At 41.4% G+C, this 26,245-nt stretch overlaps 3 protein-coding genes across 4 annotated transcripts in view; 2 read left to right on the top strand and 1 right to left on the bottom strand.

The window, feature by feature from the left end:
• Positions 1–1,421, top strand: part of LOC106561807 (integrin alpha-2) — a 39,204-nt gene extending 37,783 nt beyond the window's left edge. The window contains exon 29 of the mRNA XM_014126056.3: positions 45–1,421. Coding sequence (XP_013981531.1) covers positions 45–137 — 93 coding nt within the window. The 3' untranslated portion in view covers positions 138–1,421. The remainder of the gene's footprint in view (positions 1–44) is intronic.
• Positions 1,417–5,076, bottom strand: LOC106561814 (molybdopterin synthase catalytic subunit). The gene is made up of 6 exons (XM_014126065.3): positions 4,964–5,076; positions 4,692–4,787; positions 4,127–4,274; positions 2,811–2,964; positions 2,508–2,631; positions 1,417–1,594 (listed from the first exon to the last, which is right to left on the bottom strand). Exons 1-6 carry the CDS (start codon positions 4,973–4,975, stop codon positions 1,535–1,537), a joined length of 594 nt encoding a protein of 197 aa, XP_013981540.3. The 5' UTR covers positions 4,976–5,076; the 3' UTR covers positions 1,417–1,534.
• Positions 5,077–7,537: 2,461 nt separating this feature from the next.
• Positions 7,538–14,983, top strand: LOC106561792 (follistatin-A). Of its 2 annotated transcripts, none has more exons than XM_014126047.3 (6): positions 7,538–7,735; positions 8,672–8,863; positions 9,135–9,353; positions 10,203–10,427; positions 12,183–12,424; positions 13,580–14,983. In XM_014126047.3, the coding sequence occupies exons 1-6, from the start codon at positions 7,642–7,644 to the stop codon at positions 13,637–13,639; spliced, it is 1,032 nt and encodes a 343-aa protein (XP_013981522.1). In that variant the 5' UTR covers positions 7,538–7,641; the 3' UTR covers positions 13,640–14,983. The 2 variants fall into 2 exon arrangements, with proteins under 2 accessions (XP_013981522.1, XP_013981517.1); XM_014126042.3 differs by lacking the exon at positions 13,580–14,983 and adding an exon at positions 13,294–13,524 and having other exon boundaries at positions 12,183–12,413.
• The last annotated feature ends 11,262 nt before the right edge of the window (positions 14,984–26,245 follow it).

Below are 26,245 nucleotides of genomic sequence, written 5' to 3'. Positions count from 1 at the left end.
CCTCTCTGTCTGTCTCTCTCTTTCTCTCTCTTCCTCTCCCCCAGTTTGGCTTCTTCCGGAGAAAGTACAAGCAGCTGATGCAGAACACTGAGGAGGATGAGGCAGAGACCGAGGTACTGGAGAACACAGCAGCGTGAGAACCAGGCACGGGAAAGAACCCATCTCGGAAACAACAATGTGCCTACAGACTGAGAACACATAATGACCAACGGACCACAACCACACACAAAACAATAACTGAACAAACATGAATTGTACATACATATTGAACCAAGGGCTTGTTAGTGGAAAGGGCTGTCTGGTTGGGTTGGTGGCTTTAAAATGGTTTTGGGTTGTGAAGTGAACGGAGTGTTTTGAGTGAGCAGAAAGACATTGACCCTCTGACCATCGAACACATCCAAACAAAGACCCCATTATGTCTGCCATCTTGGATCCTTTATAGGAAAGTAAATAATCTACGGTGCATTTTTACATGCTGAATTCATACTTGGGTACTGGTTGATTTTTGTTGAAATAATTGTTGCTTTTAAGTCATAGGCTTAGGCCTATTGTTGGATAAGAAGCTTGTGTATAGTCATTTGTCATATCTATGGATGTTACTGTGCAATGTACTGTGCAATTGGTTGGAAAGCACAGTAGTATATTATAAATAGCCTACGCATAAGAGATTATAGACAATCGGCATGGTTATCATATGTTGGCATGTGGCATTCTCAGTGTTTTACTTTGCAATGGGAGGGGTTTGACGTTATACTGATGCTGAGGCATCCTTTTTTTATTTGTGTACTTAATATGAACATTTTAACAGAATCCACAACCCTTCTTTCCTACTTTCACTGATGCACTTCCTGCCTCTGAGTATCTCAGTCACTGTTTTACAGAGACAACACTGTATAGTTACCCCAGCCATACAACTGTGAAGACACTGTCTTTAGAATATACACTGTATTCAGATCAGATTAATATAAAAATGGATGTATTTACTATTTGTAAAAAATGTTGTGATATCAGAGCAAAAGGCAGTTATTGAATGTGTAGAAAATGAGAATATTTATTGTGCGATTTAAATATGAATTATGTATCATTCAGATACATTATCATCAATTTAAAAAAAGTGTTTTACTTATTCCCTACATAGCAAAAGTATAAATACAATATTAGAAGCGGGTACTGGTTAATTTGTTTATTTGTAAAGTTAATGTATCGTGATTGAGAGAAAAGAGAAGCTCAGTGTAAGATACGCACAGTAGCAAAGACTAAACTCTGAGAGAATGTTCATGAGAAGAAATGTTGCACTGATATTTTTCCAGATATATTTTCAATGGGTACATGCCACTTCTTTCATGAACATTTTATAGCATTCAAAAGTTTGAAAGTACTGATGGTACATTTTATTTCATTAAAACTTTACGTAGATAAAAGGTGGGACTGACTTTATTTTTGTATTAGGGACCGCTTTAAAAAACTGATACAGTGTGTATTACCTAATATTTGGCATAAAAAAGCTCCTAGATGAGGTTACAAGTCAACTCTGTCATGTCCACTGGCACTCTTTGTTCTCTTTCCAACAGGACTCGTCAGCTTCATACACCTCCTACCAAAGACAGAAAACATCCCCCAGCATTAGCTTCCTGTGGAACTAATTGCAGTAACTCAAACTGTGTCTTCAGACAGGCTCTGCAGCCATGTGACTGAGTCACTTGACAATGATTAGTTTAGTTGTGGAAGTTCGCACAACTCTTTCTTAAAGTTAAACTTCGGGATTTTGGCAGTGAGGTATAGTAATTACATTGTTACTGCACAGGTATATGAGCAACTTAATTGAAAGTGTTTACTAAATGTATGTATGGGTACAATGTAGTATAGAATGGTCACAAGACATATGGTCATCATTGAAGGGACACTTCAGAATTTTGGCAACGAGTCAGATGAACTCATGGATACCATTTTTATGTCTCTGCATCCAGTATGAAGGAAGTTAGAGGTAGTTTTGCGAGCAAATGCTAACCAGTGTTAGCGCAATGACTGGAAGCCTATGGTATTCCCACAGGGGACCAGTACGGAGAAAAATAAATGTATGAAATGTATGCATTCACTACTGTAAGTCGCTCTGGATAAGAGCGTCTGATAAATGACTAAAATGTAAAATGTATCTACTAATATGCTAACAGTTACCATAGACTTCCAGTCATTGAGCTAACACTAGTTAGCAATCAACTTCCATCAAACTGCACACAGAGACATAAAAATGGTATCCACAAGTTCATCTGACTCTGGGAAGATAGATAAAGTACTTCATTGCCAAAATCCTGAAGTGTCCCTTCAATGATTACCATATGTCTTGTGACCATTCTGTACTACATTGTACCCATACATACATTTAGTAAACACTTTAAAATAACAATAATGACTACGGAAACAACATTGTGTTCATGGAACATTTCAGTAATAACAATAGGAAACCTTTGCTTATCCGTCTCTAACCTACATGATCAGGTCCTGCTTACCTTCTTCCATATGGGCACGGTGCCTTTCAGGGTATCTATACAGTACTGCACTGCCTCCAGAGAGTCCCGTCGGTGAGGAGATGAGATGCCGATGATCACACTGGCCTCAGTCACAGGCACCACCCTGGGGAAAAAAAAGAAGAAATGTCTTATAGCATAGTTATCCTATAGTTAGTGTTACAGTTCCCCCACCCATAGTCCGACAGGTAGGTAGGTAGGTAGGTAGGTAGGTAGGTAGGTAGGTAGGTAGGTAGGTAGGTAGGTAGGTAGGAAGGAAGGGAGTAAGAGATTTATGAATCTCACCCCAGTCGATGATGAACACAGATGTGCCTGACAGTCGGCCATCTTGCCCTGATGTCAGCGTATATCTTCCTGAGTTCTGATTCGGCCATGGGGATGTAGGCTTCATACTCCAGCTGCACCACTTTCATCCCTTCGAAACTGTTCCTCGTCGTCCCTGAAATAATGAATCACAATCATCACTGGCATTATGGCCTCAGCTTGGACTGAACATACTATGTGCCACAGCTCTGTGTTAGCCTGCTGAACTAAAATCTAGGCATTCATCGAACCACCTCCATTAAACATGTCAAATCAAATGTTATTGGTCACATGCACATGGTTAGCAGATGTTAATGCGAGTGTAGCGAAATGCTTGTGCTTCTAGTTCCGACCGCGCAGTAATATCTAACTAATCTAACAATTTCACAACAACTACCTTCAGCCTCCTGAGGTTGAAGGTGCACTGTTGCTCCTTCTTCACCACACTGTCTGTGTGGGTGGACCATTTCAGTTTGTCCGTGATGTGTACACTGAGGAACTTAAAACTTTCCACCTTCTCCACTACTGTCCCGTCGATGTGGATAGGGGGGTGCTCCCTCTGCTGTTTCCTGAAGTCCACGATCATCTCCTTTGTTTTACTGATGTTATTTTCCTGACACCACACTCCGAGGGCCCTCACCTCCTCCCTGTAGGCCGCCTCGTAGTTGTTGGTAATCACGCCTACCACTGTAGTGTCGTCTGCAAACTTGATGATTGAGTTGGAGGCGTGCATTGTTTCCTACCTTCACCACCTGGGGGCGGCCCGTCAGAAAGTCCAGGACCCAGTTGCACAGGGCGGGGTCGAGACCCAGGGTCTCGAGCTTAATGACGAGTTTGGAGGGTACTATGGTGTTAAATGCTGAGCTGTAATCGATGAACAGCATTCTTACATAGGTATTCCTCTTGTCCAGATGGGTTAGCGCAGTGTGATTGCGATTGCGTCGTCTGTGGACTTATTGGGGCAGTAAGCAAATTGGAGTGGGTCTAGTGTGTCAGGTAGGGTGGAGGTGATATGGTCCTTGGCTAGTCTCTCAAAGCACTTCGTGATGACGGAAGTGAGTGCTACGGGGCGGTAGTCGTTTAGCTCAGTTACCTTCGCTTTCTTAGGAACAATGGCGGCCCTCTTGAAGCATGTGGGGACAACAGACTGCGATCGGGATTGGTTGAATATGTCCGTAAACACACCAGCCAGCTGGTCTGCGCATACTCTGAGGACACGGCTAGGGATGCCGTCTGTTGTGATATAACAGTAGACATAAAACAGTAGTTGAGCTGAGCTGTGTGTAGTCCCTACCCACCTATGAAGATGGAGATGGCTCCACAGGAAGGGCAGGTGACAGAGTCGGACACTGTGTCCACAGAGAGTTTGTCATGTGTCAGTTTAACGAGATCCCTGGGATCCCCTTCCGCCTCAGCCATCTGGGTTAGGAACGAGGGATGAGGGATCTAAAAGAAGCAGACATTTGACATTAAATTGAAATTGGTGGAGATGGTGAAAAAGTAGTCGAATTTACCGCAGGGGACAAAAAGCTGAACCTAAAGGAAAAGTCATTCAAATGGTCAATACTACATATGCAATGTGAATTTGTCTTTCATGATTAAGCGAGTTAATGTTAATTCATTTTTTACCTAAATTATGTTTAATTTATCCTCCACTCAATGGCGGAATGACAGCAACCTCATCCCCGTCCCTAAGGCTCACACGCACGTCCCCAAGGGCCAGGTACTCCTGTCGCACAGCCAAAACAACTGAATCGCGCACAGCAGATAGTCTTGGGAATAAAGAAAATACATTACATTAATAAAGTAATGAGTTAAATTACTAGATATCTTCTAATTGAACTTGTAGGGTCTCGTATTTACCTGGGGTGTCTGCTGACAAGGTCTTGCCACAGCTCGACGGTCGTCAGTTCTGAGGCGACCCTGATCGTCTCTGATTTGAGTCCCGTCAACTCGGCACTTTTGGCGAAATAGAACACTGACACCTATTGAACACGTAAAAACACATGCACTGCTGTAGGCCTACCTTTGACAGATATGAAGACACTGACAGTTCAGATTAATATTGAAATAATTCTGCATCCCACTTGTTTCTTTTGGCAAATACAAACTCTTGAACCGTCAACTGCGCTTACCTCGGTAGTCATGAATTAAGTTGTATCCGCAACATTGATAAATTAATGTAGACTGCTATGTTACTACTGCAGGACTCCAGACCCGTAGACTACCAAGGGAGAATCTCAATTGCATCCTCCTGGCGTCCTCTCTCCTCGACTCCTTCTCAAAACCCATTGGATAAGATAGCCATAGATCCCGCCCCTCTGATCTTCTCCTCCAATGGGGTTTTGAGAAGGAGGCAGGAGCGAGACCGCGAGGTAAAATCAATTGAGATCTCCCATGCATATTTTCGTTACACTCACGCCTCCTTGCAGTCAGCTGACTAGAAGGCAGGAAATAGGAGGAGTGTACATTCACTCCAAAACTAACAGACAGGCCACCAGATGTCCCCATAACACATTACAAATGTAGGATAGACCCAAATAAACCGAAATGATGCCGTAAAGAAAATCTAAAACCACATTTTTTCCCCTATCATTCACAGCTGTTATGCCATACTCTCTACTTCGATGTCTCTCTGGTATTGCTATTTGAGGTTTAACCTATGCAAACTAGTATTAATATGTGTCGGTTTCAAAAGGTTATACATTTCAAATTAACCATTTAAAGGGGCAATCTTCAGTTGCCACATCCATTTTTGGACTTAGAAATTAATGACATGTACCTTGATGATATGATTCTTGAAGAATAGAACATATAAATGCCTCGTGAGCTTAGTTCAACTGTCGTACCCCATCAGAACCCACAATATAAGCTTGTTTACTCAAATGTTTGTAAACAAAGTAAATGTAAACGAACACTGTATAGCCTCAAATTAGGATTAATATAATGTTGATATCGATGTTGATATCATGGATGGAAAAAAGTAATTGCATCCATAGCAGCTGTCTCTTAATTTGAGAGTGGTTACATTTCTCCAGCCCCCATAGAAATATAAAGGTCATTTCCGATTGGGAAGAGATTCTCCATCGTTTACCTTGAATGCAAAGTGAGATGCCACCTGTTGACGCGTTGAGACATGGGGAAGAGCCATATACAAGCAACACTAAGGCTGTTCAGCAGGCAGCTAAACTTTTACGTTTATCTTTAAAAGCCTCTTTGGAGACGGGATTGGACAGCCTATATTTATATATTTGACCCCAGCGAGTGAGGGCCAAACAACTGTCCAATCTATTATTGGAATGGTGGTATTCTAACAGCTATTATTATCATCTGTTAGTCGCTATCTATCCACACTGCAATGGAGCACTTAAAAAGATTAACGCATCAAAACTGGAACTGAGGCCACAGCCTATGCATGGGGGTACTAGCCCACTGGAAAATAATTCTGCACATTCCAGTAACTCTATTTGCATTTGTATTTCTCGCTGGACATGAAATCACTCTTGTAATATTTTTTGTTGTTGCATCAAATGAATTTCAATGACAATTTAAAACTGAGCTGGTTGTATGACATTTTACTCAACACATCTTTTGAGCAAACAACAGCAAATGAGCTGTGAAACATATACGTCATATGGTGTTCAAGTATCTGTACAGTTCATGACACAGGTAGCCTACAATTTATGAAATCTGAATAAAAGGCTCGAGTCCCACCATAAAGCCTGCACGTTTTGGACTTCTAACCTCTTTTAAACCTTGTGTGTTTGAGCAACAGACTTCCGGGTTGTACCATTGGATTGGTATATTTATTCTACATCTGTCGATGTCAACCATTAGTCTGTGTGATTAACAGGGACTGAGCTAGAGCGGTGTTTGAGAGAGTCCCGAAGGCGCCGGTGTCTTGGTCTTTTTACAACAAAAAAATGTGTGTGGAGTCCGAATGGTTTGAGCTGCAAACAATTCAAATCTATTCATGAAAAGATGATACTCTCACTACCACATGTTTCGCTCTATGACGCTACGCAAGCGTGATTAGAAGGGGTGCTTCTACATAGAAGGTCACAGAAAGTCTTAGGACATAATGTCTATAATACTGTAATAAGCTCACTTGGTTGCTGTCACAAACTCAAACAAACTCAAACTCAGTTGTCACTGACTAGTTGGATATTCATTTCCCAGTGAGCTGGCAATTTCTGTACACATAGAATTCATATTCATTCATACTTTATTTTATCAGGTATTTGCTTTGTCAGACCTTATTTTTGTATTGACATTTGTACAACTCATGAATGCAACTATTTATATCAAATTGTTTTGTGTTCTACTTGTAGCCATGGTTGGTCCTGAAAAGAAAAAGGTAAAACACTTAATTGTGAGGCTAAATCTAAGGGCTGGACATGCAGATAAATGAAAGTCAGATAACTGAAAAGCCGATATTTTCTGGGATTTCGGGACTGATATTAATGCCCTCTCTGGTCAACATTGTGGTTTTGCCAATATCTATACGCACCACAACCGTCAATACTCCTGCCCCAAAGCAGTCTTTAATGCACGCTCAATATTGAGTTGCTCTTCAGTAGGCTACCTGATGAAGGGGAAGCTATTATAAAATATATCTCTCTCTCCACCCCCCACCAATTTCAAGACCGCCCACTTCAGATATTTTGCTTGAGGAGACCCCCTTAAAGATTTAAAAAGAGAGACGGAGTCGGACAGTTTGACAGTCACTCACTGAGGGTTGGCATTGCGTGCGCACAGACACAACTTCTCCGCTGCGCGTCTAGTCGCTCACGCCAGTCCGCCTTCTGTCCTCATGTTTAGGATGCTACAAACACCGCAGCTCCGCCAAGGCGTGATTGCGCTTTTCATGTGGTTCACTCACTTTATGGAGGACCACAAAGTCCAGGGTGAGTATGCTATGATTAATAATGTGATACGGCATAACTTTTTAAGGTCAAGTTGTAGGCGACATTGGTGCATCAGTCCATGGGAACCTTCATTCAACCTTGTGTCTTATTTCATACAAAATAGAAAGGCGACTGCATGGGTGTGTAACTTTGAGTTATATCTTTGTTTCTGACTTTCTGGACTGAATTCAGTTGTAGTTATGTACTTTCATGTTTTTTCCACTTCCAAATTAACACATTTTCTAAGAAAACGCGGTACCAAGCCCAGTAAAGGCATCTTTTAAATACGTCATAAGAACATATGGGTGATTTTGTATTAAACAATTGGTGATTGTGTCTAATGGAGTTCATGGCAAAATGTTATGCATCATAAAATGACGCGTGGGTAGTCTGAAGAAGGAATCTATTGCACATGGAGATTGGTCAACATGACTCCCTATACCTTTACAAGTGGGTCAATGTCCTACGAGCTGAGCTGAGACAGATGGACTGGTGAGTCCCAAGGAGGAGTTACGCGCGGCTCCTCTCGTGCGTCCTTTGGTGAAATCCCGCTGCGTTGGGATTTATTGGTCTTTACGCAACCAGACACATTTGGCACAGCCTGTATTGTAGAACTTTGCTCTAAACACACACACACACACACACACACACACACACACACACACACACACACACACACACACACACACACACACACACACACACACACACACACACACACACACACACACACACACACACACACACACACACACACACACACACACACACACATACTGTATATGTATCCATTTATACTTTTTTGTTTAGAGCAAAGTTCGAGGGTGGTATAGGGGGAAATGTGGTGTTGTTTAAGATGTAGCCTGCTCAAATAAGGCTCTAATCATTATACCTGTGATATGAGACGTTAATTGGACATGGGCTGTCTCTCTCCAGCCGGTAACTGCTGGTTGCAGCAGGGTAAGAACGGCCGGTGCCAGGTGCTCTACATGTCCGGGATGACCCGGGAGGACTGCTGCCGGAGTGGTCGTCTGGGCACGGCATGGACCGAGGAAGACGTGCCCAACAGCACGCTGTTCCGGTGGATGATCTTCAATGGAGGCGCGCCTAATTGCATACCTTGTAAAGGTGAGTGAAAGTGTGTGGTAATGATGAATGTCCTCATTGCAAGCGGTGCAACATTATTCTGAAACTTGGTGGAACTTCTTGCAGAAAACTCCAACATGTTATAAAGTGTGTGGCATGTAATGTTAAGTAATGACTCCCACATAGTATCCTGTAATAATGGGTTTTGATAAAGGCATTTGTCCTTATATCAGACGGACCCATTATGTATGATGACCGGTTCATCCATCCATCCATCCATCCACCCAACCATCCATCCATCCATCCATTTCAGAAACATGCGACAGCGTCGACTGTGGTCCTGGGAAGAGATGCAAGATGAACAAGAGGAACAAGCCTAGGTGTGTGTGTGCTCCAGACTGCTCCAACATCACAGGGCAGGGGTCCGTCTGTGGGTCCGATGGAAAGTCCTACAGGGACGAGTGTACCATGCTCAGGGCCCGATGCAGAAACCATCCCAACCTGGAGGTCCAGTACCACGGGCGCTGCCGCAGTAAGTCCCTCTCAGGATTAGGGTAGCAAAAATCTGGAAACTTTGCCAAAATTCTTACGTTTTCCAGAGACAGTATCCCTGTTGTAGGATCCCTCCCTGCTTATTCCCTCTTGATTCTGGGAATTTTTGGAAACGTTTCAGGAATTTTGCAACCCAGCCAGTTCATTTAAACAGGGTCAATTGAGGACATGCTCTCACTTTGAGTGAGGAACTTTCAGCCAGACTTAGCTTCCATTTCCAGTCTTTCACTTATATGTATTATTTCGGAAAACAATTGTCTGACTTGTGAGACTATACCAGGCTTAGGTTAAAAGACTGTTTTCCCATGTATGGCACAAGGGGCTTACTGTACTTACTGTGTATGACCTGGAGGCAGTAGACTAGGCATTACTAGGCTCACTGCCTAAATTGGGCCAGGACTCACTCACTGGTAGACGGTGCACACACACTTCAACGTGTGTGAGGCTGAGTATCAACTATTGTAGACTAGTGTATCAACCTGATTCACAGCACATGTTCTGGTGCGTGGGCATAGAAACAGCTGGTTTAGACAACTTTAGAGTGATGCAGGTCCAAAAAAAGACCAGAAGTGTGAGGCGGAGTCTGTCATCTGATTTCACACATAGGCTAAGTCAAACTTGGGCAGTAAGGAAAGCTTATATATTACTGCTCTATAGCAGCAAGGGAAAAACAAACATCACACGTGAGTGAATCCTCTGAGATTGGTGAAGTGAAATGATCTAATTGTGTGTAATTGAAGGGTTCACATGTCATGAACAGTGTCACATATGTCAGTCGTGCCTCTAAATGGTTCTGTCTGTGTGCGCGTGTGCGTGTTTCCATCCACAGAGACATGTCATGGAGTCCGCTGTCCCGGTAGCGCGTCGTGTGTCGTGGACCAGACGAATAACGCCTACTGTGTGACATGTAATCACCAGTGTCCAGAGGTGACGTCACCAGACCAGTACCTGTGTGGGAATGATGGTGTTGTTTACGCCAGCTCCTGCCACCTGAGGAGAGCCACGTGCATCTTGGGAAGGTCCATTGGTGTGGCCTACGAAGGGAAATGCATTGGTAAGTACTAGAGCGTCAATATGTGGAGTTGCATGTGAAGTTGATACATCGATTGTAGAATGGAGTTTCTGTACACTTACAGAACCAGTCAAAAGTTTGGACACACCTGCTCATTCAAGGGTTTTTCTTTATTTTGACAATTTTCTACATTGTAGAATAATAGTAAGAACATCAAAACAAGAAATAGCACATATTGAATCATGTAGTAACCAAAAAAGTATTAAACAAATCAAAATATATTTTATATTTGAGATTCTTCAATGTAGCCACCTTTGCCTTGATGACAGCTTTGCACACTCTTGGCATTCTCTCAACCAGCTTCATGAGGTAGTCACCTGGAATGCATTTCAATTAACAGGTATGCCTTGTTAAAAGTTAATTAGTGGAATTTCTTTCCTTCAAAATGCGTTTGAGCCAATCAGTCGACAGTCAGTCATTACTTTAAGACAAGATGGTCAGTCAATCCGGAGTCACAAAAAACCTTCAAGCGCTATTATGAAACTGGCTCTCATGAGGACCGCCACAGGAAAGGAAGACAAAGAGTTACCTCTGCTGCAGCCCAAATAAATGCTTCACAGAGTTCAAGTAACAGATACATTTCAACATCAACTGTTCAGAGGAGACTGTGTGAATCAGTCCTTCATGGTCGACTTGCTGTAAAGAAACCACTACCAAAGGATTCCAGTAATAAGAAGAGACTTGCTTGAGCCAAGAAACACGAGCAATGGACATTAGACCGGTGGAAATCTGTCCTTTGGTCTGATGAGTCCAAATTTGAGATTTTTGGTTCTAACCGCCATGTCTTTGTGAGACATAGAGTAGATGAACGGATGATCTCCACATGTGTGGTTCCCACCGTGAAGCATGGAGGAGGAAGTGTGATGGTGTAGAGGTGTTTTGCTGGTGACTCTGTCTGTGATTTATTTAGAATTCAAGGCACACTTAACCAGCATGGCTACCACAGCATTCTGCAGTGATACACCATCCCATCTGGTTTGCGCTTAGTGGGACTATCATTTGTTTTTCAACAGGACAATGACCCAACACACCTCCAGGCTGTATAAGGGCTATTTGACCAAGAAGGAGAGTGATGGAGTGCTGCATCAGATGACCTGGCCTCCACAATCACCCAATCTCAACCCAATTGAGATGGTTTGGGATGAGTTGGACCGCAGAGTGAAGGAAAAGCAGCCAACAAGTGCTCAGCATATGTGGAAACTCCTTCAAGACTGTTGGAGAAGCATTCCAGGTGAAGCTGGTTGAGAGAAGGCCAAGAGTGTGCAAAGCTGTCATCAAGGCAAAGGGTGGCTATTTGAAGAATATAAAATCTAAAATATATTTAGATTTGTTTGACACTCTTTTGGTTACCACATGATTCCATATGTGTTATTTCATAGTTTTGATGTCTTTACTATTATTCAACATTGTAGATAATAGTAAAAAAATACTTGAATGAGTAGGTGTGTCCAAACTTTTGACTTGTACTGTAGATCGATGAAGATTTTAGTGCTTTGATGTGCCAAGCTTTCGGTCACAAAGACCTTTGTCAGATTATACTGGAGTAGTAGGTCTACTAAGCATCAGAAAATGTGTCTGTTCTGTCCGTTCTAATTCACACAGGCAGGGCACTAAGTCTATTGGCGCCATCACCAGAATCATGCTGTCTGTTTGAGTCAGAAATGGATCTGCACTGGCCTGGGCCTGTGAGGAAGTGTAACAATAGTGTCTGATGTTCTCTGTGTGTCTCCTCTCCAGACGCCAGGTCATGTGAGGACATTGTGTGTCGGGGAGCAAAGAGTTGTCTGTGGGATGAAGCGAGTGGCCGCGGACGCTGCTCCGTGTGTGACGAAGCGTGTCCAGATAGTCGGCAAGCCGAGAGTGTGTGCGCCAGTGACAACAACACCTACCCCAGCGAGTGTTCCATGAGGCAGGCCGCCTGTGCTCAGCAGCGCCTCCTGGAGGTCAAACACTCAGGATCCTGCAACTGTAAGTATACGGTTGCATTTGAAATAGCACCCTATTCTCTATGTAGTGCACTACTTTCGACCAGAGCGACGCATCCACTGAGAACTTAGGAGAAAGTGGCTCCAACTCCAATACATGCGTTTCCCCAGTCAGTTTACCCAAATGTTTACCCAAAGTTTACCCAAGGTCATCATTGAGGGGAAAATCCTAAGTGACATCAATGCATGACTAAGTTAACATTTTACTTAAGTGGAAGTTAGGATGAAAAATAACTCCAACCCATCCCTCATCGTATTTTCACAATGTGATGTTATGTTAAAGTTGTCTTAGTGTGCTGATTGTGGCAAAGTCACTTGCACAAAAATAACTTGCTTGTACAAGTATGATAATTCAGTCTTTATCTCTCTCTGTGGAAGAAATGAGCCTGGGGATGAGGTTAGATACAATGTATAGGCAAACCTTATGACCGACCACCTCATAAAGTGACTGTTATTCTATTGTTCCCGTGATGTTTGATTAATTCAAAACATGGATGAATGTCTCTCAGTGTATCCTTCCTATAATTACCACAATGCCTTGTATTTCTCCTGTAAACAGTAAACAGTAATGTTGCTGTGATTAAATGATTTCAGCATGTGGATTATGAGGACTGGGTTTTGGATGGGTTGTTTTTTGGATGGGGTTTTGACTACATCTGCCTGTGGATGTTTGTTTTGAAGATAAATATTTTTAAAGGGCAAATACCACACTAACAGGGTGGTCCTTTGCAGAAATGAGATAGGTCCCAGTCCCGTCTTGTGCATCAGCTGAAAGCAGAGTTTCACAATACAGAAATTAAGTTGTATTATATTGTATTGTAAGGATGAGTATATGAGCTCTGTTCTGTTCTCTCTATTTCCAGGTTTAAACCAGATTTAAACCACTGAGCCAACTAAACCCTCATACACCACCGTGACCACCACTGCCCTGCCCAGCCCATCCAACACCCCAGCGTCTCAGCCTCCCAGGACCCAGCTTCTGTTATAACCAGAATCACCTTGCTTCATGTCCCGTACGGGAGAAGAAGACTGCCACCGAATCAAGTCAATGAAAAGAAGCTAAATGTTGCAGTGAGATTCTGTGCTGTTGTTATGTCCACTGACGCAACAGCAAGTGGACCGTTTGCTCTTCCATATATCCACCATCAGATACGGAACTTTGAGGAAGAGGAGGATGAAGAAGAGGAGGAAAAAGAGCAGGAATACTAAGGTTTTCTCAATCAATACGTCCTCCAACACAGACCGGATGATAAACATTCATAATAGCTGAACAGTATTTCAGTTCAGCCACAGAATACTGTTCATACTGTACATAAAGTGTATGATTATTTATTGTCCTGAGCCCAGTTTCCCAAATGCATCTTAAGGCTAAGATCCTATGGTTCTAACCATGAACTTAGCCTTAAGATGCTTTTGGGAAACCGGACCTAGGAAGAGAAAAGGAACTAAGCAATCGTATATTTCACAACTTCTGTGTGTTGTTTACTTGTATGTATTTATATATTTTGTTTATTATTATTTATACATTTACAGTGTCAGTCTGTCTTACTGTATACCCTTTGTCTCTTGCATTTTATCCAAAGAGAAAGTGTATTATTTATTTGAGGTGCAATGCTACCCACATTGATGTTCTTCTCATGTAAACTCCTGTAACGCAATTCTCTATCTGAGCTGTACACATCTGCTTGTCGTGGGCAAAGATTTGGATTTTTCCCATCTTACCGTGTTCCTCCATTGTGAAATGTTGGCTAGCTAGTTGTGTGTGTTCCAGTCTATTTTATTGCTAACTTTTTGCTCACTGATGTATATACCCTTGTGAGAGAAAGGCCCTGGTTTTGTTTACAACTCAAAGCTGACCAAAATGGCTTTGTCTAGTTTTTGTTGAACAAAAGTTACCCATCCTAGTCCCAGTACAGTGCATACCAATACTTTTAGTCAATTGTCTCTTTCCCTTCAGAAATGTAATATCTTTTGTGCATTATGGGGAAGAGGATGGAGAATACTGTGACTGAAACAATGTATGTATTATGTTTTATACAACATCTGAATAGGAATAATTTCATTTTTTCATTTTTGAGTTGACAATATTTTTGTTTTTCATATTTCATAATATGCCATTGATACTCTTGTACACTTTGAATTGCCAATGTTTTTAAGTGCGGTCAATCATTGAATTGATATCACTCCCTCTGAGCCAAGTAAATGCAATTTACCACACAATGTTCATCACATACAAAATATCAAACTTAAGCATGTTGTATTTCCTCACACTTTGGGGGATATTCATATGACTTAACTGCTGCGGTAAATTTACTACCTGTTTGTCCAAAACAGAAATCTGTTTTCAGAAGATAGCAGCTGCTAAATTTACAGTGGGGATAAATATCGATGAATTAACCTTGGTCTATTTTGTTATATTATGTTGAATAGAGATTCAGTCATAAATATATAGTTTTGTATTTTTTATGTGAATGTTAAATGTATATAATAGCTATGATGATGATATTTGTACAGGGCAAGAGAGTAAAGAATAAAATCATTTTTTCCCTCAAACTTTTTGCGCTTTGTCTACCATTTACACACACGACACAAAGCAAATACCTACTTTTCCTCTCCTGTGTACTCAATCCAGTCCAGTATTCTACATCATCATCATCAGATTTGCATTAATACAATCACAGCCAGAAAGTCAGTCAGTCATTTTCTCTCCTCAGTGCTCCATGTGCTCCTCCTCAGTCCTCAACTACCTGAGAGTTGTCTGTTACTTGTGCTGAAGGACCACATAGATAGATACTGTATTTATGTATTTATCTCCATGTGCAGGACAGAACTGTGTCACTCAGTCACAGCCATATTTAAACCGGTAGATAAAACTTGTGGCTGATCGACTGAAGCTTGTTCGGCATCGTTTCCCCAGCCGTGTGAAAAGCTGACTAAGCTTCTGTGCTAAGTTGTTGTGTTTGGTCTCTCTCTCTCTCTCTCTCTCTCTCTCTCTCTCTCTCTCTCTCTCTCTCTCTCTCTCTCAGTGTGTGTGTGTGTGTGTGTGTGTGTGTGTGTGTGTGTGTGTGTGTGTGTGTGTGTGTGTGTGTGTGTGTGTGTGTGTGTGTGTGTGTGTGTGTGTGTGTGTGTGTGTGTGTGTGTGTGTGTGTGTGTGGAGAGAGAGAGAGAGAGAGAGAGATCGGGGGGATCAGGGTCCAGCAGACATGAACCAGCCCAGCAGCTCTCCTCCTCTCCATCCCTCTCCCTGCTCTGCCTTGGATCTGAACCCGAGACTCTCATCTAATCACATTTCAGCAGCAGTAAATGCGATCCTAATCGTACTGTGTGTGCCGTGACTGGTCCTTGTCTGTCGTTTTTGGAAAATGCTGCCTGGGCCTGGGAGTCCACACTGCTAATATAACAACATTATGGAAATGCTGATGCGACAGTCTGAGCCGAGGCTGAGCTGAGTGGGAGCATTTCCCATGGTGGCATCAGAGGTGAGGTTACTCTCTCTCTTCTCTCCTGTCCTGACCTTGGCATAGCATGAAAGACAAAACCTGGAAGGTTGCACTGAGAACCAGTGACTCATCACTAAAGTTACTTTCATAGATTATAAAGTCCTAGAAATTATCATAAACATATTTATATGGGGACTTCTATTTGGATTGTGCATACAGTAGACATTGTAAAAGGATTGCAGAATATCATGCCTGTTTTTAATAGGAGAAGAGGACATTTTGAGGGAGGGAGGGAGGGAGGGCGCGAGATAGAGAGGGGAGAAAGAGAGGCAGACAGAGAAAGAGACAGATAGCCAGAGAGACAGACAGGCATAGAGACAGAATAGAGGGAACCAATGACTCAAAAAAGGAGGTGTTGCGGAAGTTTCATACGAAAAGTGTTAGACGGTAACAGTGCTTGACGGGGTGCTCAAAGTGCTGCCCACACACAATGCCGTCTGCCAGAAACTGGGGACCTTTTTGGACTAGTCTAGTTAGACGGGCCGGATGAGTGTGTTATATGAATCCTTTCCTCTTTCCTGTTCACAGACAGACCCCTGTAGCCCTGACAGACAGACCCAACCGGACACGCTATAGACCCCTGCCGAGCTCCTCTTAGGAGTTCAATAGAAACGTGTGAAAATGTGTAGCTGTCTGTGGAAAAGGACTGTATCAGTCAGTCACAGCAGGTCCCCGCAGGGCAGGGGGCTGGCTGGGATCTGGGAGCACATCACAGCACAGAGTGTACGCTACCACTTATACACTCTGAAAAAGAAATGAACTAACACTGGGGATCTATTGAAATTGAAACAGTACTGTCCCACTGGGCACACACTGGTTGAATCAACGCAATTTGTCGACGTATTGTGAAATGGAATCAATGCGGAGAATACACTGGATTTGAAAAAGTAATCAACTAGTACTGTTTTCATCTAATTTCAACCAGCGTTGTAAACATTGAAATTAGGGTAAAACTTCAACTTAATACTTTGACTTAACCTGACTAACAGGTTGTTACATCAATTTAATTTCAACATAATCATCAGATGTACACTATCGTTAAAAAGTTTGGGGTCACTAAGAAATGTCCTCGTTTTTGTCACGCGCTGATCTGTTTCCCCTGTCTCTGTGCTTGTCTCCACCCACCTCCAGGTGTCGCCCATCTTCCCCATTATTCCCTGTATATTTATACCTGTGTTTTCTGTCTGTCTGTGCCAGTTTGTCTTGTTTGCCAAGTCAACCAGCGGTTCTCTCTCTCAGCTCCTGCTTTTCCCCTGTCTCTCTTTTTCCTCGTCCTCCTGGTTTTGACCCTTGCCTGTCCTGACGCTGAGCCTGCCTGCCTGCCGTCCTGTGCCTTTGCCCCTACTCTGGATTACCGACCTCTGCCTGACCTGACCCTGGGCCTGCCTGCTGTCCTGTACCTTGGCCCCACTACTCTGGATTATCGACCCCTGCCTGCCTTGACCTGTCGTTTGCCTGCTGAGGTTGTTACAATAAACATTGTTACTTCAACACAGTCTGCACTTCGGTCTTAGCTGAAACCTGAGTTTTTTTTTAAAGAAAAGCACATATTTTGTCCATTATAATAACATAAAATTGATCAGAAATACAGTGTAGACATTTAATGTTATAAATGACTATTGCAGCTGGAAACGGCTGATTTTTTATGGAATATCTGCATAGGAGTACAGAGGCCCATTATCAGCAACCATCACTCCTGTGTTCCAATGGCACGTTGTGTTAGCTAATCAAAGTTCATTTTAAAAGGCTAATTGATCATTAGAAAACCCTTTTGAAATTATGTTAGCACAGCTATAAACTGTTCTGATTAAAGAAGCAATAAAACTGGCCTTTAGACTAGTTGAGTATCTGGAGCATCAGCATTTGTGGGTTCGATTACAGGCTCAAAATAGCCAGATACAAAGACTTTCTTCTGAAACTCGTCAGTATTCTTGTTCTGAGAAATGAAGGCTATTCCATGCGAGAAATTGCCAAGAAACTGAAGATCTCGTACAACGCTGTGTACTACTCCCTTCACAGAACAGCACAAACTGTCTCTAACCAGAATAGAAAGAGGAGTGGGAGGCCCCGGTGCACAACTGAGCAAGAGGACAAGTACATTAGTGTCTAGTTTGAGAAACAGACGCCTCACAAGTCCTCAACTGGCAGCATCATTAAATAGTACCCGCAAAACACCAGTCTCAACGTCAACAGTGAAGTAAAGGCGACTCCGGGATGTTGGCCTTCTACATTTTACATTTTAGTCATTTAGCAGACGCTCTTATCCAGAGCGACTTACAGTAGTGAATGCATACATTTCATACAATTTCATACATTTTTTTTTGCTGGCCCCCCGTGGGAATCGAACCCACAACCCTGGCGTTGCAAACACCATGCTCTACCAACTGAGCTACAGGGAAGGCTGTAGGCAGAGTTCCTCTGTCCAGTATCTATTATTTTGTCCATCTTTGTAACGCTCCTCTTCGTCAGAAGATATAGAGAAATCTCTGTCGGAAAAGGTGGACCAATACGCAGCGGGTTGAGTGCTCATCTTTATATTTATTAAACAACGTGAACACGAAAAACAAGAAAATCAGAAACGACAGGTACAGTTTAGCAGGCTAACATAAAGCAGCAGTGCTAACGAAACAACCCACAAACCCAGATGACAAACACACTCCTAATATTTGACTCCCAATCAGGAACAACGATAACCAGCTGTCTCTGATCGGGAGCCACACAGACCAACATAGAAACAGACATCCCAGAACACACATACACAGACTTCTTCTGCCACGTCCTGACCAAAATACTACACAACTACTCCCTCTGCTGGTCAGGACGTGACAATCTTAATCTTTTATTTTTATTGGCCAGTCTGAGATATGGCTTTGTCTTTGCAACTCTGCCTTCAGCTGTGCTAACATAATTGCAAAAGGGTTTTCTAATGATCAATTAGACTTTTAAAATGATAAACTTGGATTAGCTAACACAATGTGCCATTGGAACACAGGAGTGATGGTTGCTGATAATGGGCCTCTGTACACCCATGTAGATATTCCATAAAAAATCTGCCGGTTCCAGCTACAATAGTCATTTGCAACATTAACAATGTCTACACTGTATTTCTGTTCGATTTGATGTTATTTTAATGGACAAAAAAATTTTGCTTTTCTTTCAAAAACAAGGACATTTCTAAGTAACCCCAAACTTTTGAACGGTAGTGTATATGTTAAAATTGCAATAAAAATTCCACGTAGAAATGTTAAAATCCTATATTCAATATACTGTACATTGGATGGTGGAATTTCATATTTGAGTAGACATATTTTATTTGACCTTGTGTCAATGTTGATAGTAAAATGGTATGTTTGAATCACTGTCATTGTTTCAGCGTAATGCTATCAGCCGAAATAAAGATAAATATTAAGTAAAATGAGAAGCCACAGTCCAACGAGTTCTACTTGAACAGTGACTCCTACTGGTATCTGAGGGGTAATACACTCTTCCTGCTTATGTTTCTAAACAATGTGTGTTCGTTTCAGCTGAGCTATCATCCCACCACATTTAGACATTGATCAGGTTCCATACTTATTTGCGTTGACAACCTAAATAGCACTGAATAGTTGAAAGTAAGTCCTTTAACTTTTCTTACACAAGCTGTATGTGAAAGTCAATTCGGCGTGAGGTTGGGTTGATGTAGGCTACATTGACATCTGATTTGCCCAATTGGACACCATCAACTCAAAGGGAAGCTAGGTATAATGTCATTCATCCATGGTTTGATTTGATCTTTGGAAGTTAAGTAGTTAGCATTAGCCCTTAGGATTCCAAATTCATTATATTAGTAATATCATTTTAGCTTTGGATATTGTCTTGTATATGGTTGGTTGATTTCAAATTTAATATACAAGTTATTAATATTATGGATTCACCTCTCAATCTCCACCAAAACTCTAACTTGAAGAATAGGACTAAATCAAATCAAACTTTATTTGAAGCGCATTTAAAGTTTGATTTGATTTAGTGCTGTTCTTTAACCTTAATGTTTGGTTGAGATGGAGACGTGAATGCAACAAATCAAGCATTAATTTGTAAACAAACTGGATATTGAATTATGAATGCAACCAAATATCAACAATTGAAGGAGGTGTATCTTCTGCTTGGATAGTGAATATTATGAATAACATATATAAAAGACAATGTCCAAAAGTAAAAGTGTATTATTAATATCATGAATTTGCATTATATTTATAGGGTTAATGTTAACTACCTCTTGACTTCCAAAGTTCCAATCAACTATGGATGAATGACAATATACCTAGCTTCACGTTGAAATGATGGTGTCCTTTGGGCAAATCAGATGTCAATGTAGCTTACATAAAGCCAACCTAACTCCAAATAAACTTTCACATACAACTTGTGGAAGAAAATTTTGAGGACTTACTTTCAACCAGTTAATGGATTTTAGGTAGTCTACGCAAATGAGTATGGAAGCTAAATGTGTTGACATGAAGTCAATGTTCAGGCAAGAATTGGTGGACTATGGCTTCACATTTTACACCAATATACCTCTTTATTTAGATTGATGGCATGACGTTGAAATAGTGACGTTTATAATAGTGAAGACATCAAAACTATGAAATAACACATATGGAATCATGTATTAACGAAAAAAAAAGTGTTAAACAAATCAAACTACATTTCATATTTGAGATTCTTCAAAGTAGCCACCCTTTGCCTTGATGACAGCTTTACACACCCTTGGCATTCTCTCAAAAAGCTTCATCTGGTAGTCCTCTGGAATACATTTCAATTAACAGGAGTGCCTTGTTAAAAGTTAATGTGTAGAATTTCTTTCCTTCTTAATGCAATTGAGCCAATCAGTTGTGTTGTGATAAGGTAGGAGTGGTATACAGAAGATAGCCCTATTTGGTAAAAGACCAAGTCCATATTATGGAAAGAACAGCTCAAATAAGCAAAGAGAAACGACAGTCCATCATTACTTTAAGACATGAAGGTCAGTCAATACGGAACATTTCAAGAACTTTGAAAGTTTCTTCAAATGCAGTCACAAAAACTGTCAAGCGCTATGAAGAAACTAGCTGTCATGAGGACCACCACAGGAAAGGAAGACCCAGAGTCACCTCTGCTGCAAAGGATACGTTCATTAGAGTTACCAGCCTCAGAAATTGCAGCCCAAATAAATGCTTCTAAGAGTTCAAGTAACAGACACATCTCAACATCAACTGTTCAGAGGAGACTGTGTGAATCAGGCCTTCATGGTTGAATTTCTGCGAAGAAACCACTACTAAAGGTCACTAATAAGAAGAAGAGACTTGCTTGGGCCAAGAAACATGAGCAATGGACATTAGAACAGTGGAAATCTGTCCTTTGGTCTGATGAGTCCAAATTTGAGATTTTTGGTTCCAACCGTCGTGTCTTGGTGAGACGACGAGAGTAGGTGAACGGATGATGTCCGCATGTGTGGTTCCCTCCATGAAGCATGGAGGAGGAGGTGTGATGGTGTGGGGGTGCTTTGATGGTGACACTGCCTGTGATTTATTTAGAATTCAAGGCACACTTAACCAGCATGGCTACCACAGCATTCTGCAGCGATACGCCATCCCATCTGGTTTGTGCTTAGTGGGACTATCATTTGTTTTTCAACAGGACAATGACCCAACACACCTCCAGGCTGTATAAGGGCTATTTGACCAAGCAGGAGAGTGATGGAGTGCTGCATCCGATGACCTAGCCTCCACAATCATCCGACCTCAACCCAATTGAGATGGTTTGGGATGAGTTGGACCGCAGAGTGAAGGAAAAGCAGCCAACAAGTGCTCAGCATATGTGGGAACTCCTTTAAGACTGTTGGAAAAGCATTCCAGGTGAAGCTGGTTAAGAGAATGCCAAGAGTGTGCAAAACTGTCATCAAGGCAAAGGGTAGATACTTCTAAGAATCTAAAATCTAAAGTATATTTTGATTTGTTTGACACTTTTTTGGTTACTACATGATTCTATATGTGTTATTTCATAGTTTGATGTCTTCATTATTATTCTACAATGTAGAAAATAGTAAAAATAAAGAAAAACCCTTGAATGAGTAGGTGTGTTCAAACTTTTGACTGGTACTGTAGTTCTGATGAATATGTTGAAATTAGATTTATGTAACAACCTGTTAGTCCGGTTAACCTGTTGGGGGTAGGGGGCAGTATTTACACGGCCGGATAAAAAACGTACCCGATTTAATCTGGTTATTACTACTGCCCAGAAACTAGAATATGCATATAATTATTGGCTTTGGATAGAAAACACCCTAAAGTTTCTAAAACTGTTTGAATGGTGTCTGTGAGTATAACAGAACTCATATGGCAGGCAAAAACCTGAGAAGATTCCTTACAGGAAGTGCCCTCTCTGACCATTCCTTGAGCTTCTTGTCTCTGTTTATTGAAGACTGAGGATCTTTGCTGTAACGTGACACTTCCTACGGCTCCCATAGGCTCTCAGAGCCCGGGAAAAAGCTGAATGATATCGAGGCAGCCCCAGGCTGAAACACATTAGCGCTTTTGGCAAGTGGCCGATCAGAGGACAATGGGCTTAGGCGCGTGCACGAGTCGACCCCATGCTTTATTTTCTTTCGTCTTTTTACCTAAACGCAGATTCCCGGTCGGAATATTATCGCTTTTTTACGAGAAAAATGGCATAAAAATTGATTTTAAACAGCGGTTGACATGCTTCGAAGTACGGTTATGGAATATTTCGATTTTTTTTGTCACGAAATGCGTCGCGCTCGTCACCCTTCTTTACCATTCGGATAGTGTCTTGAACGCACGAACAAAACGCCGCTATTTGGATATAACTATGGATTATTTTGAACCAAACCAACATTTGTTATTGAAGTAGAAGTCCTGGGAGTGCATTCTGACGAAGAACACCAAAGGTAATAACATTTTTCTTATAGTAAATCGGACTTTGGTGAGTGCTAAACTTGCTGGGTGTCTAAATAGCTAGCCCTGTGATGCCGGGCTATCTACTCAGAATATTGCAAAATGTGCTTTCACCGAAAAGCTATTTTAAAATCGGACATATCGAGTGCATAGAGGAGTTCTGTATCTATAATTCTTAAAATAATTGTTATGCTTTTTGTGAACGTTTATCGTGAGTAATTTAGTAATTTTTTTGTATATTCACCGGAAGTTTGCTAGTTCTGAACGTCACATGCTAATGTAAAAAGCTGGTTTTTGATATAAATATGAACTTTATTGAACAAAACATGCATGTATTGTATAACATAATGTCCTAGGGTTGTCATCTGATGAAGATCATCAAAGGTTAGTGCTGCATTTAGCTGTGGTTTGGGTTTATGTGACATTATATGCTAGCTTGAAAAATGGGTGTCTGATTATTTCTGTCTGGGTACTCTGCTGACATAATCTAATGTTTTGCTTTCGTTGTAAAGCCTTTTTGAAATTGGACAGTGTGGTTAGATTAACGAGAGTCTTGTCTTTAAAATGGTGTAAAATAGTCATATGTTTGAGAAATTGAAGTAATAGCATTTCTAAGGTATTTGAACAACGCGCCACAGGATTCCACTGGCTGTTACGTAGGTGGGACGATTTCGTCCCGCCCACCCTAGAGAGGTTAAATCAATATACACTGAATAAAATTATTTTACTGAGTTATAGTTCATTAAAGGAAATCAGTCAATTGAAATAGATGCCTTAAACTGTAATCTATGGATTTCACATGACTGGGATTACAGATATGCATCTGTTGGTCACAGATAACTTAAAAAAAAATAGTGGCGTGATTCAGAAAACCAGTCAATTTCTAGTGTGACCACCACTTGCCTCATGCAGCATGACACATCTCCTTCACATAGAGTTGATCAGGCTGTTGATCGTGGCCTGTAGAATGTTGTCCCACTCCTCTTCAATGGCTGTGCGAAGTCGATGGATATTGGCGGGAACTGGAACATGCTGTCGAACACTTCGATCCAGAGTATCCCAAACATGCTCAATGGGTGACATGTCTGGTGAGTATGCAGACCATTGAAGAACTTGGAAATGTTCAGCTTCCAGGAATTGTGTACAGATCCTTGCGACATGGGGCCGTGCATTATTATGCTGAAACATGAGGGGATGGCGGCGGATGAGTGGCATGAAAATGGGCCTCAGGATCTTGTCACGTTTCCGTGCATTCAAACTGCCATCGATGAAATGCAATTGGATTCATTGCCTGTAGCTTATGCCTGCCCATACCATAACCCCACCATGGGGCAAAATTTACTTTGAAACCAAAAATCAACATGCAGCAAAAAAAGCATTCATCAATTAGCAGAAAATATGGTCAGCGGACTGGCGGTAGTCCCCAGCTGCACTCTTTGGCCCGACGGACACTTTTCCCATTGGTCTTTTATGTCTGACAGGGACCGAGAAAAGGTATCTTCTGGAAATGTGAAAAGCATGTTAAAATGAGCTGAAAATACATACAAGTCCCATCTCTGACTTCCCTTCCCTATGATCACGTTTCAAAGTGCACACAATGGCCCGTATTCAGAGCAGGTTGGCATTTATTGTCATGAATCTTACACTGGAGGCAGCTCTGTAGAGTGGTCCCCAGCTGGCACAGCCACAAAGTCATAAAACCTTAACCACACTGCTAACCCTATTGCCTAATCCTAACCTTAAATTTAGACCAAAAATGTTCATAAAGTTTTTGAACATAGCCAATTTGGATTTTGCAGCTGGACCATCTCGCGGGAATCGCTCAGTTCTTTCTCCAGGGCAAGATTCATGACAATAAAACTTCGTATTCAGAAAGCGTCCCAGAGTATGAGCACTGATCTAGGATCAGGACATCAGGTCCCCGCTGTCCATATAATTATGATCTAAAAAGCAAAGCTGATCCTGAGACGCTTTGTGAATACGGGCTAATATGTCCCATAAGAGTGCCTCACTGATCCCATATACAATCAGCCTCTCTAAAGGAAGAGATGAAAGATTGAAGGAATGCTGCTGCTTCTCTTTCATTAGGGCCATTAGTTCAGCAAATGTCTAGTACAACATGGACAGTTAGTTGGGTCACGTTGACCCAAGGTTTTGCAACAAGGATGTCAGTGTTGTACTGCAGTAGGGGCCACAGCGATATCTATTAGTTTATTTAAAGCTGGTAACTTAGGTTTTAGGCATAAATGTACTATAATTAAGCAATTAGGCACGACGCAACGCAGCCTTTAGCTGTGGTATATTGGCAATATACCACAAACCCCTGAGGTGCCTTATTGTTATTATAAACTGGTTACCAATGTAAATAGAGCAGAATTTTTTTAATGTTTTTGTCATAGCCATGGTATACGGTCTGATATACCACAGCTGTCAGCCAATCAGCATTCAGGGCTCGAACCACCCAGTTTAAAATCTTGTTTATAAGGTGTCTGAAGTGAGCTAACACAGAGCACAATTCCATAACACCCCATGGATCACTTTTTGTCATTTACATTTATTAATATGTTATTTTATCACCTATACGTGAAATATTTCATTGTCTATAGAAGTATAATACGTTTTCTACTCTGTGAACATTGTATGAAATGTTACATTACAGCATTATGATTGATATTTCCTCATGGTTGCGAAATGTATCAGAAAAGTAAGTGATTCTGGGTCAGTCATTCTTTAGTCTTGTTTGCTGAGAAACTTTCCTGGGAAATGATGTGCTAATGTCCAGGTGTAATGGAAATGGAAGATTAGGCTTTTTAAAGAAGATTAGTGTAACACTGTCTAGCCAGACCCTCGCTGGATAAAAGCGAGAACAGATTTAAAGTTTCTGTCTTGCAGACGGCTTTGTAAAGTTGTTCAGACATGGTCTAAGTTTTCAGATTAATCCCAAGTGTTCATCTGTCTGCATACTAATATTTGTCTGGGACAGACAGGGATAGAGACAGTCAGAGCAATTGGAAATGGACTTAACTACTTTTTAAATATAGTTTCTCGCCCGAGACAGAATGCTTGTTGTTATAAGAATGATTGAAGAAAGTAAAAGTACCATTGTTTCATTTCAAGTAATTAGCATTTCTCAGCAGTGAGAGAATGTTTTCAAGCTCTGTTAAATCTAGAAACAAAGAGAATGACTTTTAGTACAAATGAGGAAAGAATTTCTCTATCCTGTCCTTCAAACTGTGGTTCTAGACAGCATATTTTGGGAAGGTTTATATTCTGTTCAGTAGCATTGATTTGATCATATATCTATGTACAGTATTATATAACTATAAAATATATTGATTGGATCCATCAATCCATGCAACATCAAGGCCAACTAGTGTATGACATTT

Source organism: Salmo salar, chromosome 01 (genome assembly GCF_965601325.2).
Source record: "Salmo salar chromosome 01, fSalSal1, whole genome shotgun sequence".
NCBI lineage: Eukaryota > Metazoa > Chordata > Actinopteri > Salmoniformes > Salmonidae > Salmo > Salmo salar.
This window is presented reverse-complemented; position numbering and strand designations above follow the sequence as displayed.

Coding starts and splice junctions, on each gene's coding strand:
- LOC106561814 (XM_014126065.3), bottom strand. Junction 2,965..4,126: donor AGCCATCTCCATCTTCATAG/GTGGGTAGGGAC, acceptor TCATTATTTCAG/GGACGACGAGGAACAGTTTC. Junction 2,632..2,810: donor TGTGTTCATCATCGACTGGG/GTGAGATTCATA, acceptor TTTTTTCCCCAG/GGTGGTGCCTGTGACTGAGG.
- LOC106561792 (XM_014126047.3), top strand. CDS start 7,642: ATGTTTAGGATGCTACAAACACCGCAGCTCCGCCAAGGCGTGATTGCG. Junction 9,354..10,202: donor GTACCACGGGCGCTGCCGCA/GTAAGTCCCTCT, acceptor TTCCATCCACAG/AGACATGTCATGGAGTCCGC. Junction 12,425..13,579: donor CCTGCAACTGTAAGTATACG/GTTGCATTTGAA, acceptor ATCCACCATCAG/ATACGGAACTTTGAGGAAGA.